Source organism: Haliotis cracherodii, unplaced genomic scaffold, assembly GCF_022045235.1.
Source record: "Haliotis cracherodii isolate W230 unplaced genomic scaffold, xgHalCrac1.p SCAF_6, whole genome shotgun sequence".
Classification (NCBI taxonomy): Eukaryota; Metazoa; Mollusca; class Gastropoda; order Lepetellida; family Haliotidae; genus Haliotis; species Haliotis cracherodii.
Genome location: NW_027266319.1, coordinates 42,440,839 through 42,463,290, shown reverse-complemented (window position 1 = coordinate 42,463,290; position 22,452 = coordinate 42,440,839). Strand labels below are relative to the sequence as shown.

Here is a 22,452-nt window from a genome sequence, read left to right as displayed (position 1 = left end):
GAGTGAGAGACTGGGAGAACTAGATGCAGTGAAATTATGTGTGAGTGAGAGACTGGGAGAACTAGATGGAGTGTGATTGTGTGTGAGTGAGTGACTGGGAGAACTAGAAGCAGTGAGATTGTGTGTGAGTGAGAGACTGGGAGAACTAGATGCAGTGAGATTGTGTGTGAGTGAGAGACTGGGAGAACTTGATGGAGTGGGATTGTGTGTGAGTGAGAGACTGGGAGAACTAGATGCAGTGAGATTGTGTGTGAGTGAGAGACTGGGAGAACTAGATGCAGTGGGATTGTGTGTGAGTGAGAGACTGGGAGAACTAGATGCAGTGGGATTGTGTGTGAGTGAGAGACTGGGAGAACTAGATGCAGTGAGATTGTGTGTGAGTAAGTGACTGGGAGAACTAGATGCAGTGGGATTGTGTGTGAGTGAGAGACTGGGAGAACTAGATGCAGTGGGATTGTGTGTGAGTGAGAGACTGGGAGAACTAGATGCAGTGAGATTGTGTGTGAGTCAGTGACTGGGAGAACTAGATGCAGTGGGATTGTGTGTGAGTGAGAGACTGGGAGAACTAGATGCAGTGGGATTGTGCGTGAGTGAGAGGCGGGGGGAACTAGATGGAGTGGGATTGTGCGTGAGTGAGAGACGGGGGGAACAAGATGGAGTGAGATTGTGTGTGACTGAGAGACTGGGAGAACTAGATGAAGTGAGTTTGTGCGTGAGTGACAGTGAGAACTTGATGGAGTGGGATTGTGCGTGAGTGAGAGACGGGGGGAACTAGATGGAGTGAGATTGTGCGTGAGTGAGAGACGGGGGGAACTAGATGGAGTGAGATTGTGTGTGACTGAGAGACTGGGAGAACTAGATGAAGTGAGTTTGTGCGTGAGTGACAGTGAGAACTTGATGGAGTGGGATTGTGCGTGAGTGAGAGACGGGGGGAACTAGATGGAGTGAGATTGTGCGTGAGTGAGAGACGGGGGGAACTAGATGGAGTGGGATTGTGCGTGAGTGAGAGACAGACAGGGGGAACTAGATGGAGTGGGATTGTGCGTGAGTGAGAGACAGACATGGAGAACTAGATGGAGTGGGATTGTGCGTGAGTGAGAGACAGACATGGAGAACTAGATGGAGTGAGATTGTGCGTGAGTGAGAGACAGACATGGAGAACTAGATGGAGTGAGATTGTGCGTGAGTGAGAGACAGACATGGAGAACTAGATGGAGTGAGATTGTGCGTGAGATTGTGCGTGACTGAGAGACAGACATGAACTAGATGGAGTGAAATTGTGCGCGAGTGAGAGACAGACAGACATGGAGAACTAGATGGAGTGAGATTGTGCGTGAGTGAGAGACAGACATAGATAACTAGATGGAGTGAGATTGTGCGCGAGTGAGAGACAGACAGACATGGAGAACTAGATGGAGTGAGATTGTGCGTGAGTGAGAGACATGTTATCAATAAATGACTACAATTCTCTTGTAATTTGTATTTGACATTCAATTCATATGGCAAACTCTCAAATAACATGCAGTTTATTCCAAACCACGTGGTTTCTCTTGGTTTAATGCAACACTTGCCACTACAGGTGTCGGCCTAGAACTGGTGTTTCATCCTAGATACCGTGTCCAACTGGTCTATAAATATCCCTCCCTGACGACCCCCCTGATAACAGTAAATGGGTTGGTCCACAGGACATTCCCTTCTCCTTAATTTGAAAATAATATAGTTCTCATTAATAACTGTTGCCATGTATTTCCTTATTAAGGTCACCCTTTGTCAAATGTCTACTTATATAACTACACGTCTACATTCAAGTCAGTTGTTGAACTTCTTGGTTCGGTCTTACGTTTGCGAGCCTGGTCATATCAGACTCGGCTCAGGACATCTGTATAACCTGTTTGCTTTGTACCCCTTTTTTCAATGTAGGATTCGCACAGGCTGGAACTGGAGGCCAATTTAAAGCCAACCATCTCAGAGGCTGCTGGTCAGTGGAAGGGTGATTTGTCCACCATCTGGACACACCTGACAATTGCGAGACATTCTTTGTCATTTGAGTAATTCCTGTCTCAAGTAGCTTTGGGCTGTGATAAGAAAAGGAGTGGTCAGTTTCATCCAAATTGTGTGCTTGTACACAGGCAATACCATTATCACATGCATTAGTTTGGAGGATGAAGTCTCTGGTAAAGTCTGGGTTCTGGAGAATTGGGGAGGATTTTAGGCTTGATTTCAGTTCTTCAAATGCCAATTGAAGTTCCTCTGTACAACATCGCCTATATAGCTGTCCCTGCTTTGTTAAATCAGATAAAGGGGTTGCCATATAATCCCGAGAATTTTGGAATGACCCGACAATAATATCCAGTAAGTCCCAAGAATACCCGGATATCTATCTTGGTCAATGGAGCTGGGGTTTTCTGACAGATTCCACCTTCCCAGGGACAGGTTGTATCTGTCCCTGGCCTACCAAATGACCAACTAGTTCTACTTCTCCATGTCCAATTTGATTGTCAGTCCTGCCTGTTTAATGCGTGTCAGAACATCTCACAGATGTTTCAAATGTTCCTCCCAGAACAAACTATAGAGATTGACTAGTCTATGGACCTGGTAAGGCGTTGTCTTCAGTGTCCCATTGAGCCAGTTGACTGCCTAGTCTATGGACCTGGTAAGGCGTTGTCTCAATCTTTGATGTACCCAGTGGCTTACAAACATCCAGCATCAACTGTGACGTAACGTTTGTTCCTTGATCTGGTAGGGTGGGAATTCCAACCCTACTATATATGGCTATAAGCTCATCAGCAATAGTTGCTCGTGAACTTCTCCAAAGTTGGGAGATCTACTGTAAGCCATGTCATCCTAATTATCGAAACTTCACTCCTACCTCTTCAAATAGTGGCTTCATGGTTAGACGCGATGCACAAATGTTGAGATTTGACGCAGAAAAAGACGCAGAATAACATTCATTTTATCTACATAGCACCAAGAGCAGTTATTGGTGTCTGTCATTTCATCCATCAATCATGACCACTGTCAACATACTCATTAATTCATTCCAGGCTCTAAAGTAATGATGGGTACAAATTGTGAAGCCCATTTCTGGTGTCCCCCGCCGTGATATTGCTGGAATATTGCTAAAAGCGGCGTAAAACCATACTCACTCACTCACTCACTCTAAAGTAATGATAGAAATCGTACAGTAAACTACTTTACAGAACGTGTAAAGTCCATCAATACAAGTCAATCATTAAGATGTTTGTTGTGTGAATCTTCGCAATGCTTAGGTTCAACAGAAAATGGTAAACGGCGTCACATGTCTCATGTTACCACACACTGGATTTTGTCATGGTCCACTTTCTATCGACTTGTTGCCACCAAATGTTATGAAGTTGTTATGATGTAACTTCAAACATATGACGCAGTTGTCAAGTTTTTTCTACTGGTTTCTACTGGTATGGAACTTACGATTCTTCCCAGCTAGTGTCCAGCGTGGCTATAAATGGAGATATAGAGGGTGACATGCCTATTGTTTAAATGATCGTCACACGTACTCAGTTTCTTAATTACTGAATACTCAAACGAAGATTACGTGTCCCCGCCAAACCGGAAGTTGGTCGGTTTAGCAACGTGTTACTGTCCAGCTAGAAAATGGTAGTTGCAATACCTACCAACTTCGGTTTGCCACGGACAGCGCTTACGCCTTACGGTTGTTTATTGGGAAGTACATTACCGTAATTTGTTTGACCCGACGCGTCGCGCTGCAAAGATAGTGTTGGGCGATTTTCCCGAAGCAAGGGGGTTAACTGACTATAAAAATCCAGTTTCCACCCTTGCCGAACTACGTTGGAATTGATGGGCTTGATCGTAGCTACTACGAGTTATGTCCGTTCTCCGTCCCTCCAACTGACCAATCAGGTTCCACGTCTCATATTTGCATTTGCTTCAGTCAAGATGATCTCATCGATAATCAAACTCTGTATCGTAATTAAACGGGTCTGACCTCGCGAAGCGCATCAAATTATTTGAGCACCATGATTAAAAATATGAAAAGATTTGGAAAATATCTGTTGACGCCTAGTTGACGGTTCACTTGCTTTGCAAATCCAACAGTCGACCGAAATCTGCACGTTAAAATCCATGTTGTTTAATAACCGGACGTCTAGTTTGCAATCTCATTAAAATCAGATCTTAGTTCTCGATACCGATTTTAATGAGATTGTCTAGTTTGTTACGTGATTTTGATTGGACTATGCATAGACTCGTTAGTCCAGCCAAAATATAACACCATAATTCCAGCCTAGTTCAACAAGAAACAACCTCCACCACCAGTGTCCCGACGAATGTATTTTCTATACAGCTCTAAAACATCGTAAGAATACATGTACACAAGTTCTGACACTGTCGTACTGCCTATAAAGTGATGTGACAAAACAATACGTCACCAATTAGGTAGCGTCAACAGTAGTGTTCGAAGGCAATATGTCCACGGGACTTTTAATTAATGCTGAAAGTTCCGAACCCCTAGTCTTTTTTCTCAGAAAATGAACATATCAGATCAGTTTATCTAATGTTGTGACGACGTCACATAAAATCGTCATAACATCACAAACAATGGATGACATCATCTCGAACTTGCGACAATGTGTTCATAATACGTCACGTTGCTATGTGCCTCTTCGCAAACAATGAAAACAGATGGAACAAATGTTATAATGTTCATTGAGAATTACTGACAGAAAATTCACCTATATCCGTACCCTTATGAGTAATATATAAGTATTACACATGTGGATTTTAATCAATACGCTTAATTATAATAAATGTAAGTATAACTGTCAGGTACGAAGACGGCTGTAGAAGTTACACCGTCGCCCTGACACCAGGCGCTGCTGATGACATATACTGTATACACGATCACAAGTATACTACTCACCGCACTGCCTCTGTGGTTTAGATGAGGGAGCCAGTTGTTAACTGTCCACGCGGCCTGAAATTGAAGTTCAACATATTGTACTCAGACTTTCTAATACATATAAGAATGACCTTGTACAAAACATGAATGTATGAAACAGGCGTAGCTTAAATACTGGATTTGTTCAAGTTATGGATGACTAGATCTCGTAGACTTGACAATCTAATTTACCTCCAGAAAAAGTCGAATCATGTCTAACTTGACATACAAGCTGTGTGGAACATGTAAGGCGCTGACGCATAAGGGGCGAGAGGCGACCGAGGACGCCGCCTGGAGAACAAGGAAACATCATTTTAAAGGGTTTTAAAGATGTAGGTGCAGAATTCATTAACAGATCTAAGTTACAAAAGTTAACAAATGGTCGGGTAGTTGAGAGTGTTATGTTCCGGACGCACTGGCTCCTCTCGGAATCCTAGACAATATTATGCTGGCCATGGTTGATATGTACGGCTTAGACGCGGCTGACGTGATCACATGTTGTCAGAGGTGAACTGTGTAAGAAAAAAAAAAGAAAAAAATGGTGAACTGTGTGGCGTCTCCCGACAAAGACCAATTACAACCTTCCTTCTGTGACATGTATTAACAGAACGGTTCAAGACGACCTGTACTAAGCTAAAACAGCGTCCATATTAGAACTTCATAGCTTAAATCTGGAGCAGGGAGTTTACCCAATAACGTATTATGAACCAGTGTGTCAGTCGTATGACATTATGTGTAAGTCAGTGTCCTGTCCAGGGTGACTCCTATGAAATGTAATAAACCTAGCTGTCGGTGTAGTCGTCACAGCAAGCCACCGGCCTGGGTGGCACACGTCTCGCATGCATACATACATGCATCAACCTATATACAAGACCTTCATGTTGGAAAGTCAGGTGGTTGGGTATTTCCCCCTGCAGAGTTGGCCTATCCGACTTTTAGGCCAGACCGATTTGATTACTTGTTTCACCAATCCGCCTATCGCGGTTTAAAAACTGTAAGGTACCGAAAGACATTGGTATTTTAAAGTTGTTTGTCCCTCCCTTCCACCGAAAGACTTCTCTTAAAGCAAAATGATATCATTTCTCCCTGAAATGATTATACTGTACCCTGCCAGACTCTACTGTACCCTGTCTGACTCTACTGTACCCTGTCTGACTCTACTGTACCCTGTCTTACTATGCTGTACCCTGCCAGACTATACTGTACCCTGTCAGACTCTACTGTACCCTGCCAGACTCCTCTGTACCCTGCCAGACTCTACTGTACCCTGCCACACTCTACTGTACCCTGTCTGACGATACTGTACCCTGCCAGACTCTGCTGTACCCTGTCTGATTATACTGTACCCTGCCAGACTCTACTCTACCCTGTCTGACTCTACCGTACCCTGTCTGACTCTACTGTACCCTGTCTTACTATGCTGTACCCTGCCTGACTCCACTGTCCCTTGTCTGACTCTACTGTACCCTGCCAGACTCCTCTGTACCCTGTCTGACTCTACTGTACCCTGCCAGACTCTTTTGTACCCTGCAAAACTCTACTGTACCCTGCCAGACTCTACTGTACCCTGCCAGACTCTACTGTACCCTGACAGACTCTACTGTACCCTGTCTGATTATACTGTACCCTGCCAGACTATACTATACCCTGTCTGACTATACTCTACCCTGCCAGACTCTACTGTACCCTGCCAGACTCTACTGTACCCTGCCAGACTCCTCTGTACCCTGTCTGACTCCTCTGTACCCTGCCGGACTCTTTTGTACCCCGCAAAACTCTACTGTACCCTGCCAGACTCTACTGTACCCTGCCAGACTCTACTGTACCCTGCCAGACTCTACTGTACCCTGCCGGACTCTACCGTACCCTGTCTGACTCTACTGTACTCTGTCTTACTATGCTGTACCCTGCCTGACTCCACTGTCCCCTGTCTGACTCTACTGTACCCTGCCAGACTCCTCTGTACCCTGTCTGACTCCTCTGTACCCTGCCAAACTCTTTTGTACCCCGCAAAACTCTACTGTACCCTGCCAGACTCTACTGTACCCTGCCAGACTCTACTGTACCCTGACAGACTCTACTGTACCCTGCCAGACTCTACCGTACCCTGTCTGATTATACTGTACCCTGCCAGACTCTACTGTACCCTGTCTGACTATACTCTACCCTGCCAGACTCTACTGTACCCTGCCGGACTCTACTGTACCCTGTCTGACTATACTGTGCCCTGCCAGACTCTACTGTACCCTGTCTGACTCTACTGTACTCTGCCAAACTCTACTGTACCCTGCCAGACTCCTCTGTACCCTGCCAGACTCTACTGTACCCTGCCAGACTCCTCTGTACCCTGCCAGACTCTACTGTACCCTGCCAGACTCTACTGTACCCTGTCTGACTATACAGTACCCTGCCAGACTCCTCTGTACCCTGCCAGACTCTACTGTACCCTGCCTGATTATACTGTAACCTGCCAGACTCTACTGTTCCCTGTCTGACTATACTCTACCCTGCCAGAGTCTACTTACCCTGTCTGACTATACTCTACCCTGCCAGACTCTACTGTACACCGCAAAACTCTACTGTACCCTGCCTGACTATACTGTGCCCTGCCAAACTCTGCTGTACCCTGCCAGACTCTACTGTACCCTGCCAGACTCTACTGTACCCTGCCAGACTATACTGTACCCTGCCTGACTATACTGTGCCCTGCCAGACTCTACTGTACCCTGCCACACTCTACTGTACCCTGCCTGACTATAATGTGCCCTGCCAGACTCTACTGTACCCTGCCAGACTCTACTGTACCCTGCCAGACTCTACTGTACCCTGCCAGACTCTACTGTACCCTGCAAGACTCTACTGTACCCTGCAAGACTCTACTGTACCCTGCCACCTGACGTTGACTATCATCTGTGAAAATAATCCCAATATATTTAGAAATCGATGCATTGTTTCAAGAGCCTATTGTCATCTGCTTGTTAATGAGGGTGGCAAGTGCAGATATGACAGTTGGATGTGATCGAGTGTTAAGTTTTTGTAATTTTGTATTACATTTGCGAAATTGTGTTAACCTACTCCTGTATAATGTTTAATGACCAAAACTTTGGTCGTCATCATTTCTAACTTTCAACAGATTACTTGCCAATATTAGTCTGGTGTGGAACCAGGATAATTTGATAATGATTGTCTTGTGAGGAGCCAGGATTACTTAATTCAAAGCTTAATACCTCACCATTTTCTAGGCTTATTTTAGGTTTATTTGACAATGATTGTATGTAAAATCAGCACTAAGATGATCGTAATTCCTACACTTTACCATAGACTTACAACCGTTGTAGTGCTACTCTCTGTTTAAGTCTATGGTGGTAGCTCGGATCATATATTCTGCTATTAAGTGTTCTGAATGTATAATCACGTTTCTTCAAACAAGGCTTATTTTCAATACACACTGATGATGTTTTCACATTTTTGTATCTCACGCACCATAATATTACTATCTTAATTCTCAATGATGTTCTGTATGCAATGCTCTTATAATTTGATCAATACTTACACCTCTACTGACCTCTTAAGCCAGTGATTATCTGCTCTAGGCCTCTATCAATGTGCTTGTTAGATGACAGTCTCAAATGACAGTTCCTGTATTTGTATCCTGTCATTAAATGTAATGTTGTCATGTGTAAATCTTCTTGCATGACACATAAGTGTATTTGTACAGTTCCAGGTTGATGCATGGACACAATCGACAAAAGACACAAGACAGAATACTAAAATATTTTTTTATTAACATAAAGGCATTTGAAAACATTACTTTATGCCCATCTAAAATGTATTCAGTAGATGTACTGTAGTCCTATCACACATCACCTGGACACTCCAGGACACTTTCCCCACGACACACAGACCCACTACATACAGTGTTAATAGCTGCAAGTATAGACAGTCAGGTATAAGGAACACTCAAAGCTATCCACTAAGTACTGACAACTGCAATGTGGGGGTAGGGGCTTATCGTAAGGGGTAAGAGGGTTGGGGGTCGAGTAAGAATATTAGGGGTGGGTAGGGCAATTTTGTCTCTTCTCAAGATTGGGTTAAATGGAAGCTGATTCAGTGATAACTGTCACTAAATGATGATAGAAAAACCCCAGAATGGATTATTTCCAGTTACATTATCTCCATATAACAAGCAGGAATTCTTACATCATATATACTCATTGCATCAAATAATGAGAAATATGAAAATGTGATTAATGTTTCATTAATGGAAATAAAGCTAATGATAACCTGTAATCAATTAATACTGGTGATCTATGTATAAACAACTACAAAATGTTACATTAATATGATCTAGAAAAAAACCCAATGGATATAAGTAAAAGGATGAAATTATCACAGAATTTGAAACAATGTGCATGGTGCATACCCATGAATAAAGTAAACACAAACTGAAATAAACAATGTGGTTAGGTTAAAAACAATTCATCAAAGTAAACAACAGCTCTGTCACAGTTTCCTTTCATCATTTTCAATTAGTACACACTTTAAACCTACATTTCTCATAGTGTTACAAATCAATAAATTTTGTTTGAATTTCTCAAATATGAGTTTGAGACTGTAATGAATGTTAGTGTTCCTTGCTTTTGGTGAGACAGGACACTGCTGTGTGAAGTAGGAAGTCATCTCTCTATAGTGAGGGATTCGGACTTCAGTCCAATATAATGCCTCATCAAAGATTGAATACTGAACATTACGAAACAAAACTAGAACAATTAACATGTAGAAATGTATCAAAATATGTGGGCAAAAGTAATTCTCATATTTATTCGAGAAAAGCAAATATACATGTATATTTGGTGTGAATATTTGGTACTTCTAGAAAACTTTCTTTGCCTGGCAATATATAGCAAATACTAGTACTGGAATGTATGTAGACAAAGGTTCCGGTAGGTTCATCAATGGATCTTCCCTCAATATTTTGTTCACAATGTACAGAACAAATAATGGCAAGGTGTGGTAAGTGATGTACTTTTTGGCTTATCAATGTACATTCTTTAGGCACTGATGTAATCACAGAACTTGGCACAAACAACTTCAACAAGTCGTTTCATTATGGCATTTTGGATAACTTTGTCCTGAGAAAATGCACTAGCTTCACCTGATTCTGATATGCACACATTTCAATAAACAAGGCTAGTTTAACAACAAACATGAAACTAGGTTCTATGTGATGTCAAAAGTGACACCTGTTACAATTAACATTTAACATTTGCTGTAAAATATCCATCAAAAGTTAAACTTCAAGTAGCAATATAATCTTCATTGTCACACATGAATTTTGTAAAACAAGACCCCCTCATTTCTGCTAAAAATAACACCTAGGTTTTGACTACTCAGTTGATCAATCCATCCATATATTCACACATATGATTCTGAAACATCTAAAACAAATGAATGGACCTTCTCTCCTACTTTTTCTTTTTCTTGCCCTTTTTCCCCTTCTTCCCCTTGGGTGCATCTGGCCAGCCGAAGCCCCTCATGCTGAGCGCGTCCACTGCATCATGTGCTATATAATACAGGTTCTCCATGGCTGGAGGACTGAGAATGTCCACCTCAGATTTCACGCTTTTTATGGATTTGGCAGAAGATTTGCCAGACTTTTTGCCAGACTTCTTGCCAGACTTTTTGCCAGACTTCTTTCCCGACTTTTTGGCAGACTTCTTTTTGCCTGCCTGGAAAATCAAGACATTTTACATCAAATACACCTTCTGCTATTGTATCAGTGAATTCAATTTCTAATATTGTTCATATATTTAATCATTTAGGTTTATGACATAATTGCTGACAAAATAACCCAAAGTAATAAAAAAAGAAGCTGTTTTTAAGCCATAGCACCTTTTAAGAACTAGAAGTCTGACAGATTAAAGTGAACAAAGCAAATATCAAGGGATACCTTTCTTTGTCATCTAAGTAACATTTGTCTATTTGTATGGCTACTTAAAGCTATTATAAACGGAAATGTTAAAGTCATACCATATAACTACTATTTTCAAATTGAAACAGTTCATAAACAGTTTACAACTTTACTTTTGTTCACGTAACAAACATGACATTGTGAAGCCAAAGTCAGGAACACACAGATACACACCATGTTTTCTAGATGATTTTGGACCATTGATAAATCTCAGTAAACACAGGTGAAGGTTGGAGTTGGGAGCCCCAGGTCCGCCTGATGACGTTTCCCCCCGGACACCCCAGTGACGCAGCTGCTTCTGTCATGAGTTCTGTAAAATACAATTCAAAACAGTCAGGGTTTTGTTATATTAACTTTTTTTATTAATCATTTGTAACTCACTACACAGACAGTCAAGGGAGTTTATAACATGGTCTATCTGCATCAGTGTCTTCATGTATCTCAAAGTCATGTGAGCATATGTCATAAAGTGACAACACCTGCATTTCAAAACATCCTAGTGTCTTAACCCTCTGGAAGCCAGAAGGACAAAAAATATGTCCTTCCTCTTCAGGCCCGTGAAGATTCGGGGTAGAATAGGTCTTCAGCAACCCATGCTTGCCGTAAAATGTGACTATGCTTGTCGTAAGAGGCGACTTATATGATCGGGTGGTCAGGCTCGCTGACTTGGTTGATGCAATTGTCATTGATCCCAATTGCATGGATCAATGCTCATGATATTTATCACTGGATTGTCTGGTCCAGACTTGATTATTTACAGACCGCCATCATACAGCTGGAATATTGATGAGTGCAGCATAAAACAACAAATAAACCAAACCAAACCTTCCTCTTCAACCTTCAAATTTGAAGTCGATTAAAACTCAAAACTATATTTCGGACAGAAGTACACTTCACAGTCTTGAATTCAGCAGGAAATTCTCTGTTCTGTGATATCACACACAGTCATTTTAAAAGGCAAAGCAAAATTACTGAAATAGACCAATGAAAATTTGGTTCATCGAAAATATTGCTGCTTTCTAAATCACCATTCACAGTATTATTTCGGGTATGCATTAAAATGTAAATATTGGATATTTAGTCAGAGAATTCAATAACAAAAACAACACATTTAGTGATCATGGTGATTAGGCATATCTGTAATTTATCAAATTAGCAGCATGATCAATGCTCTTTCTGAATCATTGCCAATGACCTTAGAATTGTTTTGCATGTTCCAGAAAAACATGCAAACACGAATCCTGAAACAAACTTTCTGTCATATTGGAAAGTGTTTACAAAATCATCTTTTGCGTATGCAGTGTAAGCTACCAAAATCTACTCCCCTTCAGAGTATACCCGAGTAGTTCTGGGGTAGATTTGGGGGATTTGGGGGACTTCCCAGAATCTCCCCCCTTTCCCTGAATCTACCCCGGTGTAGATAATAATAAATTGTTATTGAATCCAAAAATTCAAAATGTGGTTTATACATGCAAAGAAGACATAAATATTGTTTAAACTAATAAAAAATATCTTACAAATCACATTGACTTTAACTCATTGTAGTCATCATCAATTTGTAAGTTCGAAAGTTGGTGTTGAGAATTGTGTGAGGAAATGTCTTACACTTATGTTATTGAATAAGCTTTACTATGCTCTGTGAATAGACCTACCTACTTTTGACAGCATATAAAATCATTTTGAAACCAATTATAAGTATGCACTTGTGTCTGTAAGTACCTTTGTTTTGGGAGGCATGTATCACAGTATCAGGAATATGTTCTGACTATAGAAGACATCACATCATTCAAAGCATCTAATTATTTGTTCATTTACATTCTTATTCTTCTAAGTATAGTCAGATGGGTATAATAAGTTTCATGAAGCAATTGTCATTGTCTTAGTCAGAGTTTTTATATTGTTATCAATAATAAATAGAGAAACCTAACATAAGATATGAGATCAATTTTATTCTGAAAACCAATATCAAATTATTCCATGAATCAAAACGTTGTCATATACTTGATCATCCATTATTAAAAGTGTATGTGTATGACCTATTCAAATGTGTCATATTCTCATCTCACATGCGAGAATTCTTCAATTATGATTACTGTTTGGAAAAACTGGTGCTCCCAACTTTGTCTTCTCAATTTAAATAACAGGATATGCATTTTTTAAAACTAATTAGATGTGTACTGAATAGGCATTTATGTAAACTTGATGACATCAGATAACAATGTTTTTACAGCAATTGACCAGAAGAGATCAAGACTGAGGTAGATGCATCCCCAAAAAGAAACTTCAAGTACATTCATGAAATATAAATGTTTAAATCAAACAGGGCTGGAGTAGATTCTGGGCGCTCCAAGAGTATACCTCTGGGGGTTGATTCTGGGCGCTCCAAGAGTATATCTCTGGGGGTTGATTCTGGGCGCTCCAAGAGTATACCTCTGGGGTTTGATTCTGGGAAAGGGGGTAAGATTCTGTGAGCTCCCAGACGTGCTTGTCATAAGAGGCAACTATTGGGATCGGGTGGTCAGGCTACGATACAAGTCATTGTATCCCAATTGTGTAGATAGATGCTCATGATGTCAATCACTGGATTGTTTGGTCCAGACTTGATTATTTATAGACCACCATCATATAGCTGGAATATTGCTCAGTGTGTTGTTAAACAACACACAAACAATCCTTGACACTAGAAACACATGGCTAATGATACCATCTATCTAAAATCCCCACTAGAAAATACTTGGCAACACCTGTTGAAATGAAGGATCAACTACTAGATGACAGTGAAGAGTTCCAGAGGCAAATCAGGGGCAATGTGTAATATGAATGATACTGGTGATTAATCTCACTACATGTATCTGTTTATCTGTCCATTTTTTTATCTCTAAACATTTAGGACTTTATCATAACAATCCAATTTTGTACAAATTGCAAACCCTATTAATAACAATAAGGTATCAGTCTTGTTTAAATTGTCAAAACTATACCAGCATGTTTTAGAATAACCATAAACTTGTCAATGTAGACCACTTTATGGATAACAATTTCTTTTTTACTGCAGAGGTGACGTTTCGGTATTGAACCTCATACCATTGTCAAGCAACGGTAGACAGACCATGGTATAAAGATCTATACCGAACTGTCACCTCTACATTAAATAAAGAAGTTGTTATCCATAAATTGTGTCTACTTTGTCATTCGTCAACTTCTACGTAATGCATATCAAACAATACAACCATAAACTTGTCTTTTTCTGTCAATGTATAATGCTACAGCTAATTCATTACATGGAACATTACATTAATGAATGAACCTTCGGATTTTTTGATAACACTGAGTGCACTGTAGGCAATAGGAGAAGATTTCGTTACACCTGAACATGCTGACAAGAATGTGACTAAAGGGAGATAACTTCTACTGATAATAATAGTCATGTCTGAAATTTGGCTCTCTCAACAAATGCTGACATGCAAGTCATATGGATCTGTGAACCTGGAATTAAAAATAAAAGCAGGTAACTAGAAAATCTCAATGTCTATTTCTGTACAGATTACGTCTTTTTTTTAGCCTCATAAAATAGGCTTCTTGTGACATATAGGCATATATGCATGCATCTTCCCGAGGCAAGGATGTTAACTGACTGTAAAAGTCCAGCTTCCACCTTGCCGAACTAAGCTGGAATTCTGGAGTTACATTTTGGCTGGACAAACGAGTCTATGCATAGTCCAATCCAAATGAGCTATGAAGAACATATGTGCAGATTTCCCTTGACTGCAGAATTTGCAAAGCATGTGTACTGTCAACTGGGTATCTACACATATTTTGCAAATATTTTCATGCTTTTAATCCAGGTGCTCAAGTGATTTGATGCACTACGCTGGGTAAGCCCCTCTTTATTTCAATATAGATCTTGATTATCGATCGTATCGTCTTGACTGGGCACCGCCATTTTCTTTGAAGCAAATGCAAATATAAAAAATATCTAGGATTTTACTAGATTTTTTACTTATCCTGCATTACTCCTTAATGCATATTTATTGGACGGAACCAGAGGCGGGCATACCTTCAGATGTGGACTTTCATCTTTTATTTCCAGACTCTGTTCCCTAGGCAATCCTTGGCTGTGTGGTCGGCTTTGGGTGACCACTCCATGTATGGGAACCTCCAATTCCCTCAGCCCGTCCTAAGCTGTGTGGTTGGCATCAGCTGACTACCATGTATGGGAACCTCCAATTCCCTCAGCCCGTCCTCAGCTGTGTGGTTGGCATCAGCTGACTACCATGTATGGGAACCTCAAATTCCCTCAGCCTGTCCTCAGCTGTGTGGTTGGCATCAGCTGACTACCATGTATGGGAACCTCAAATTCCCTCAGCCCGTCCTCAGCTGTGTGGTTGGCATCAGCTGACTACCATGTATGTGAACCTCAAATTCCCTCAGCCCGTCCTAAGTTGTGTGGTTGGCATCAGCTGACTACCATGTATGTGAACCTCCAATTCCCTCAGCCCATCCTCAGCTGTGTGGTTGGCATCAGCTGACTACCATGTATGGGAACCTCCAATTCCCTCAGCCCGCCCTCACCTGTGTGGTTGGCATCAGCTGACTACCATGTATGTGAACCTCAAATTCCCTCAGCCCCTCTTCGGCTGTATGGTCAGCCGGGATGACCATTACATGGAAGGGAAGAGTCAGGTATGCGTTGTGTCCTGGTACTGCGCAGCCTGACAATAACTCTCGGTTAGGTCGAGACTGGAGTACCGAGCCGTATGCAAGCGGGGCATGAACCTTCTAGTCCAGGGCTTACGCCAGGGGAGGTTGAAAGGCCGGCTCTGGACTTGGAGGCGAGGTCAGTGACGTGTAGTAGAGGAGCCAGTTGGGCACTACTAACGGACCAAGTTGTGCGTGCCTAGCACATCCTCCAATGCGACATTTCGCATATGGTGACTGGCGACGAATGTGTTTGATCGCCAGAACACCTCTCTATGATGGCCAGTAGAGCTCAGTTGCTGTGTAGCGCCATGGTGTAGGCGATCGCCTGGGTCTCATGTGGGTTGTTTGAGCCTGGGGGTCCAATCCCTCAGCCTCGTAGACCTCGAGAATGAAGGCTCGTAGCCAGAGGGCAATCGTGTTGTGGCTACCTTCTGCTTGCGAGGTCGCAGCTCTATACCGGAATGAAGAGGCGTTGTCATTGTCTATGGCGTTCCTTTGATCGTCTGATATAGCAATGGAGCGCTCTAACCAGATATAGACGGAGCTCTAGTTCATCTTCCGCGCCCACAATCAAAAGATAGGGGAGGGATGAGGAGCGATCTATCAGGCTGTCATGGGAACTGATTCTTGGCGAAGCAGTCCCAGCACAGTCCAAGATGCATGGATCCATTTGCTCCATGCTCAAAGCGGACGCACGTGAAGTCCAAGGCGTGTAGCTCACTGACAGGGCTTCTGTGGCGAGAGCCGGGCGTGTCTGAAGGCCTGCTTCCAGTGAGCGATGGCCAAGATAAGCGCTTTCAGTTCGAGGTTGTTGATGTGCCATAGGCGCTGATCAGCGGACCACAGCCCCGAGGCGACCTGTCCCTCCTGGTGTGTGCCCCATCACTGCAGGGGCGCGTCTACGATTAGGCGAAGAGGGGTCGTAAGCCCTGTCAAGGAGACGCCGCCTAAGGCATTTGATTCCACCGTCCACCACCGGAGATGCTGCTTGAGATGATCTGGGAGGACAATGGAACATCTGTAGGTCAAGTCCTGCGCTGAGGTTGCCTTTGGCCATTGCCATGCAAGCCAGTCTGTACAAATACACTACATGGATCCCATAAGGTCAGTTGACCTAATTACGGTCGACGATGTTTACGGTCGTAGTCCATGACATCTGACATGTATGTCGTCCTATGCAGTAAACTGTAACCCCGTATGCTGAGTGGAATCGTTCAAGCTCTACACACGGCAAATCCCCTGTGAACCCTGTGGTTGACAGACCAGTAATGTGTCCGAGTTTTGAGTAGGAACTGTGACGTTGCCGGTGTAGGGACAAGTTGATCCCCATGATAAGAGTGACGACTGGACGACTTGTGATCATCAACTGTGGTGCAGATAATATCTACCAGATGTTGTAGGTAGGAAAATCTTTGAGAGTACGTTCGCTTTCTCCGAGGAAACGTTCAACCAACGTTGATAGACGAGGAGAATCGGCAGGAGATTTCAACAGAACCGTCACCACGAGGTTAGGCGCTTCCAGGATCTTGGGAAGTGTTGGAGCGCCGTTGTATGGACGCCAATCAAGTGTCCAGTAGGTAGTTGGCCCGGACAATCTGACGATCTCATAGGCCTGTAGAATGAGAGCACGTAGCCACAAGGATATCGTGGAATGGCTAATCATCTGTCTGCAGGTTGTCCCGGATGCGCGTCTGTAGAGGCACACTTAGGAGAGCCGCAAGGATAGGCCCAACCAGAGACGCTAGGATAGATGCCGTTATGGACGCTGTAGACGGTGGTTTTGTAAAGGCGTCTGTATAGGCGTCCGATGAGGCACTGGCATCTGTATAGGCATCTGACGAGGTGCTGGCATCTGTATCAGCGTTGTTTAAGGATAGGCGCTATCTTTATAGGCGCTAGCAGAGGCTTCTGCAGGGGCACTGTGGACGGCGCTTGTAGAGGCGTCTGTATAGGCGCTGGGGCAATAGGCATCAGCGTCTGTATAGCAATGGGGCAATAGGCGTCGGCGTCTGTTGCATGGCTCGCAAGGGGGCCCGACATCATGGTAGTAATTGAGGTTGGGGAGATGTCGTCCGAGATAGCCGATCTGGTTGTGGGCGAATACTCGGATAAGTCAGACATTTGGCGCCAGTGTTTTCCTGGCATGTTGCGTTCTCCGTTTCCTGGACATACGGAGGTACCGTCTGAAAGCTGTGGGGGAAAGCTGAGACAGTCTGTACATCTATGACCCTGGGGACATTCAGATGTACAATTAAGGCACAGGGGGTTGGGATCCCATGCCGACATATAACGCCGGCACTTTGAGCAGGAGGGCATGATATCTGCAATGAAGCAGTGTAAAATCACAATGCGTCCCCTCCCGATTACATATGCTATAATTTGTTTATCACACTGCGTGGGTTTATAAAACAATTATTACGACAAACGTAAGACAACATACAAAACGAAGACAAAATACTTGCGACGGTACGCCAATGGTGGGGTACAAAGCAAGAAGAATATAGAACGCAAGCCAGTTAATAACTGGCCACGTAAAATATTCAAGATGGCTACTTGAAACAACAAGACACCTGGGTTTACCATAGTTTTCTTTCTTAAGAAAACGCCAGCAGGTGTACAAAAGTTATGCACATGTTAAAACATACAATGTTTCACAAGATACAAACCGTGTGCATAACACAAGCACAATGAACATTAACTCAAGAAGCAAAACATGTAAGGCTTTGAACAAGTTTATGCTACAGATCGAAAACAGGTCTTCTCTCAGCAAGTGACATGAGTAATGTGAGGATCCGTGACGTCACTTCCGGTGGTCACTTGGGAGCTGCGTGATAGGGTTGGCCTCACAGCTAGTTGGAACACCTTCTTCAAGCAAAGATCTTCACACAGCTCTTTTCTCTGTCAAGAAAAAGCAGTAACATGCATTAAGGAGTAATGCAGGATAATTCTATATTCATAAAAGCATGTAAAGCCAAGAATAATTATTCTAGCTATTATCCACATTGGTTATTACCAAGGAGGTTCTCACTACAATTCAAACATTCTCTTAAAGGGAAAGGAAATGTGGTAATAATGAATAATGACTGATTCATGATGTGTTTTAACATCATTCGTAATATAAAAATATCCATGTTAATGTGTAACCAAGTAAATGCAGTTTTTAGAAGTCCAAATGATGAGTTTACATAACAAAAAAGGCAGTACATGGGTTATCAGCCATTGTTAAGAGGGCACTGGTGCAGACAACTGTAAATGCTTTCATCTACCATTGATTTGAAGGTCAGGGATTTAGTCAAGTTTAGTGTAGGCTGTTCTGACTCTACAGTAGTAAGTTCATTTCGTGACTGTGCCAATGAAATCAAGGAACCATGACATAATTACCATGTCCAAACTCTGAATTTGTAAGAGTGTGTTCAGGATACTGCATGTTCTTCATAAATCAAGTCAAAGTGTTTTCAGCACTTTGAAATTTTAAAAGACATGTTAGTTTGACTGATAACTGTTCTGGCAAAACATGTGTTAGGCCTATCAAAAAAATATGTTTGGTTCCTATTACATAGAAAAATATAAGAGGGTAGGTTGGTCGGAAAATTATTTTATTTTTTCAAATATTTTACATGGCCTATCTATCACTAAAAGTCACTTGTTGTTGCATGGATGACAACAACAAAAAATTTCCCCAGCATGTCAGATAAACAATCAATTAAACAGTGAAATAAAGAATCTAATGAAACATGTTGTAATCATATTGTGAGCACTGAACAAAATGATGAAAAACATCAAGATAAAGTCTGGGGACTGTCTCATTTAATAAATCTGAGTAAAAGTAGGTAGGATCAGGAGTAAACTGTAGGTAGGGTCGGGTAACCGGAACCAAGCATATTTTTTTTATATGCCTTATGCAATGCTTCATAACTCAAATCAAAGAATGAGTAATTAACAGCTGAATACAGAATACCATTAAAAAAGTGTTACTAGTAATTGTGGTCTAGATTTTTATTTTTGAAAAATCATCGATGGTAGGTTGGAAATAAATTAAATAACAAAGACATTTCACATTATATTTTTATTATTCAAAATGTTACCCGATGATTATATCATGAGCAATGTTAGTTTAACTTATCTTGCAGGTCCTGGTTAACTGTATGTACGAGAACTGGACAAGCCAAACCTCCTTGTATATTTTGGCGGACTCTTACACAAATGTTGGATAACCATACCCACCAGAGTTATGGGCTGGGTACGTCAAATCTGAATTTCAGAGAGTCCCGGGAGTGCCAATCTCATAAATCAAGAGATTCTGCTGGGAGTGCCAAATTGAAGGATTATGACCTCTTAAAACACTTAAAGCAACAACAACAATAATACCAACAAAATGGCAAATGCTCAAGTGAGAGTGACTTTTTATAGAGAGTGTGATAGGTGGACAGCAACTGTACTATGGCGGGTATAGATTTCGTTGCAAAAGCATAATGAAACAAAATATTGGAGATGTGCTTTCGTTGGGTGTAATGCAAGCCTTTAAACCCGTGAAGACAGACTCAACAAGGTTGAAGAACTGGCCCACACACTGTACATTTTAAAGTTTAACTTTAATGCATAAATATGGTAATGAAATTGATGAGTAGTGCTCCTTTGTTCTCGTTTTAGTTGCCTTTTACCGGGAGTGCCAAATCCCATGTCAGTTAACCGTCCCTGAGTCCTTACTGGTCCCAGGAATGCCAAGAGGATCTTTCCTCCTAAATATCAAATTTGGAACTCCCGGGCTGACACCAACCACCAGGACCTAATGAACTGGATGACGCCATACTCTAAAAAGTGTATTCCTACACAAGGAAAATTAATATGATTTTAAACATGCTATTATGAAACACTACCTTAAATTCCTGAAAATCTTTTTAGTACTACCAATCACTTCAGAAAAGTATCAGCTCTACCGCAAAATACATATATTTTCACACCATTTGACTTCCAAGAACTCAGTTGTTTAATACTGAAACAACAATATGCCCAAAGGACCAATTGAGCTAACTTAGTTTATTTATTGTTCGTTGATTACAAGGCCACTGGAAGAGGATTAGGGCCACTGATCACTGTGTGTAAAGCTGTATGTGTAGGACACTGAATGTGTTATTGGTTCTAAGTAAAAGGGATAGTAATCAATTATTCCAATCAACATACTGAGTGAATTGAAATTCAGAATGTTTGAAAAGTATCATGAATGATTGATCGTATAGGGTTTACACTAAAAGTGCCCAGAATGTTTGAATGCAAGAAAATAGTGTGCTATAAATAAATTGTAATTGTGATTAAAGAATCTATAATAGCCACTAAACGGGTACCTAACCCTAATGACAGTAAAGGGGGGATTGATCGTAAAGGGGATCCAAGGGCTAAGGATAGAGTTTGGGGGTAATCTACCCTAACAACGGCGACATTTGGATGTGTTCAGCGCCAATATGATATACCTAATAAAGTGCATTCTTAAGAATAATAATCAAAATTAATAAACCGAATAAAATAATTGATGTATTTAGTTCCATATATAACCATTTTAGCCACATGAATTATGAAAAAATATGAATAAAAAATATATTGAAAATGAAAGTGCTTTCTTAAATGAGAGCTTGCTATAAAATGCACAGCCACAGGCTATATTTAGTAAACAAATATTCAAAACTCTCAACATCACTGGGCATATTCAATGACATTGTACGTAGAGATGATAGATCACTGGGAGGAGCTTATGCACATTCAATGACCCCTGACATCACAGAGCATTGTTTCGCTGGTGTGACTGGCAACAAAATACTATAAATTATTTCATAGGGTATTGTTGCATGTTTGAAAGGTTTATGGTACTGTATTCTAAAGGTAGGCCCATAAAAAAACGAAATTATAAAAAAATGTTTAGGAGACTAAAACCGGTTACGAGAGGATATTTCAATCATAACAATATTTACATTCATGAAATTAGTTTTAGGAAATGACATGACATAAGTAAGGAAAAAGAGGATATTAAATATGTATTATTTAATTAATCCTTTGCATCATTGTCTTTCATAGGCACAATGATTTTTGTTGTATCATAAAAACAGTGCAAAACAATTCTAATTTAATTTTCTTTCCATATACTTTGTAAATAATTATTTTTGTGATTCCTACTGCTAGATTGATATACATTATCTGATTAGCATAAAAACAATATACCGTTTGAACGGTTTTAATGACATAATTTGCTAGAACTGTTAATTTTCCCCGTGCAAAACAACTAGGCTAGACCATATACAGTTTGATGGATTACTAACTACCGCAACATTCTCTTCCACTGAATACTCATAATGACAAGTGACAAGCAAAGACAAAAAGAAAGAGAATTAATGAAGGTAGAGATGCAGCCCATGATGCTGGACATTGGTGTAACTCTGTAAGATCCACGAAACGGGCGCTGATCACCGGGGTAACTTTACAGGGTGTAACAATCCTCTTAATAATTAAACTAAACGCTGAGAAATAGTGGCCCAGTGTTGATTGCATTACACGGTCAAGATATTCAATTATACATCAGGCATGAGTACTAACTTACCATAGCGTTAGATTCGTGCGAATGTCATGAATAAATAATGTATATGGCACCTCTTGTTTACATCGTCACGCACAGGCCGCCATTACGAGTCATAGTTTCTATGGTTACAGACATCGAAGAAGTGAATATAATTAAAGGTGTTTAATATTCAACGTAATAGTTATAATTCGTACATGGTTTAACGGTAGGATAATTACCATAAAAGTGGATTTGGCATTTTTTCTCGCTATCTTGTCAAAACAAGGCATAATCGTATGT

General features: G+C 41.3%; 1 protein-coding gene across 1 annotated transcript; it reads right to left on the bottom strand.

Moving 5' to 3' along the window:
- Positions 1-8,701: 8,701 nt before the first annotated feature.
- Positions 8,702-22,283, bottom strand: LOC139445368 (small lysine-rich protein 1-like). The gene is made up of 3 exons (XM_071226503.1): positions 22,195-22,283; positions 11,082-11,217; positions 8,702-10,665 (listed from the first exon to the last, which is right to left on the bottom strand). The coding sequence occupies exons 2-3, from the start codon at positions 11,106-11,108 to the stop codon at positions 10,402-10,404; spliced, it is 291 nt and encodes a 96-aa protein (XP_071082604.1). The 5' UTR covers positions 11,109-11,217; positions 22,195-22,283; the 3' UTR covers positions 8,702-10,401.
- Positions 22,284-22,452: the final 169 nt, after the last annotated feature.

Bases quoted from the DNA above. Each gene is read 5' to 3' on its own strand.
- LOC139445368 (XM_071226503.1), bottom strand. From the start codon at position 11,108: ATGGTCCAAAATCATCTAGAAAACATG. The intron at 10,666-11,081 runs GTGTGTATCTGT...TTGATTTTCCAG, and splicing joins AAAATCATCTAGAAAACATG to GCAGGCAAAAAGAAGTCTGC.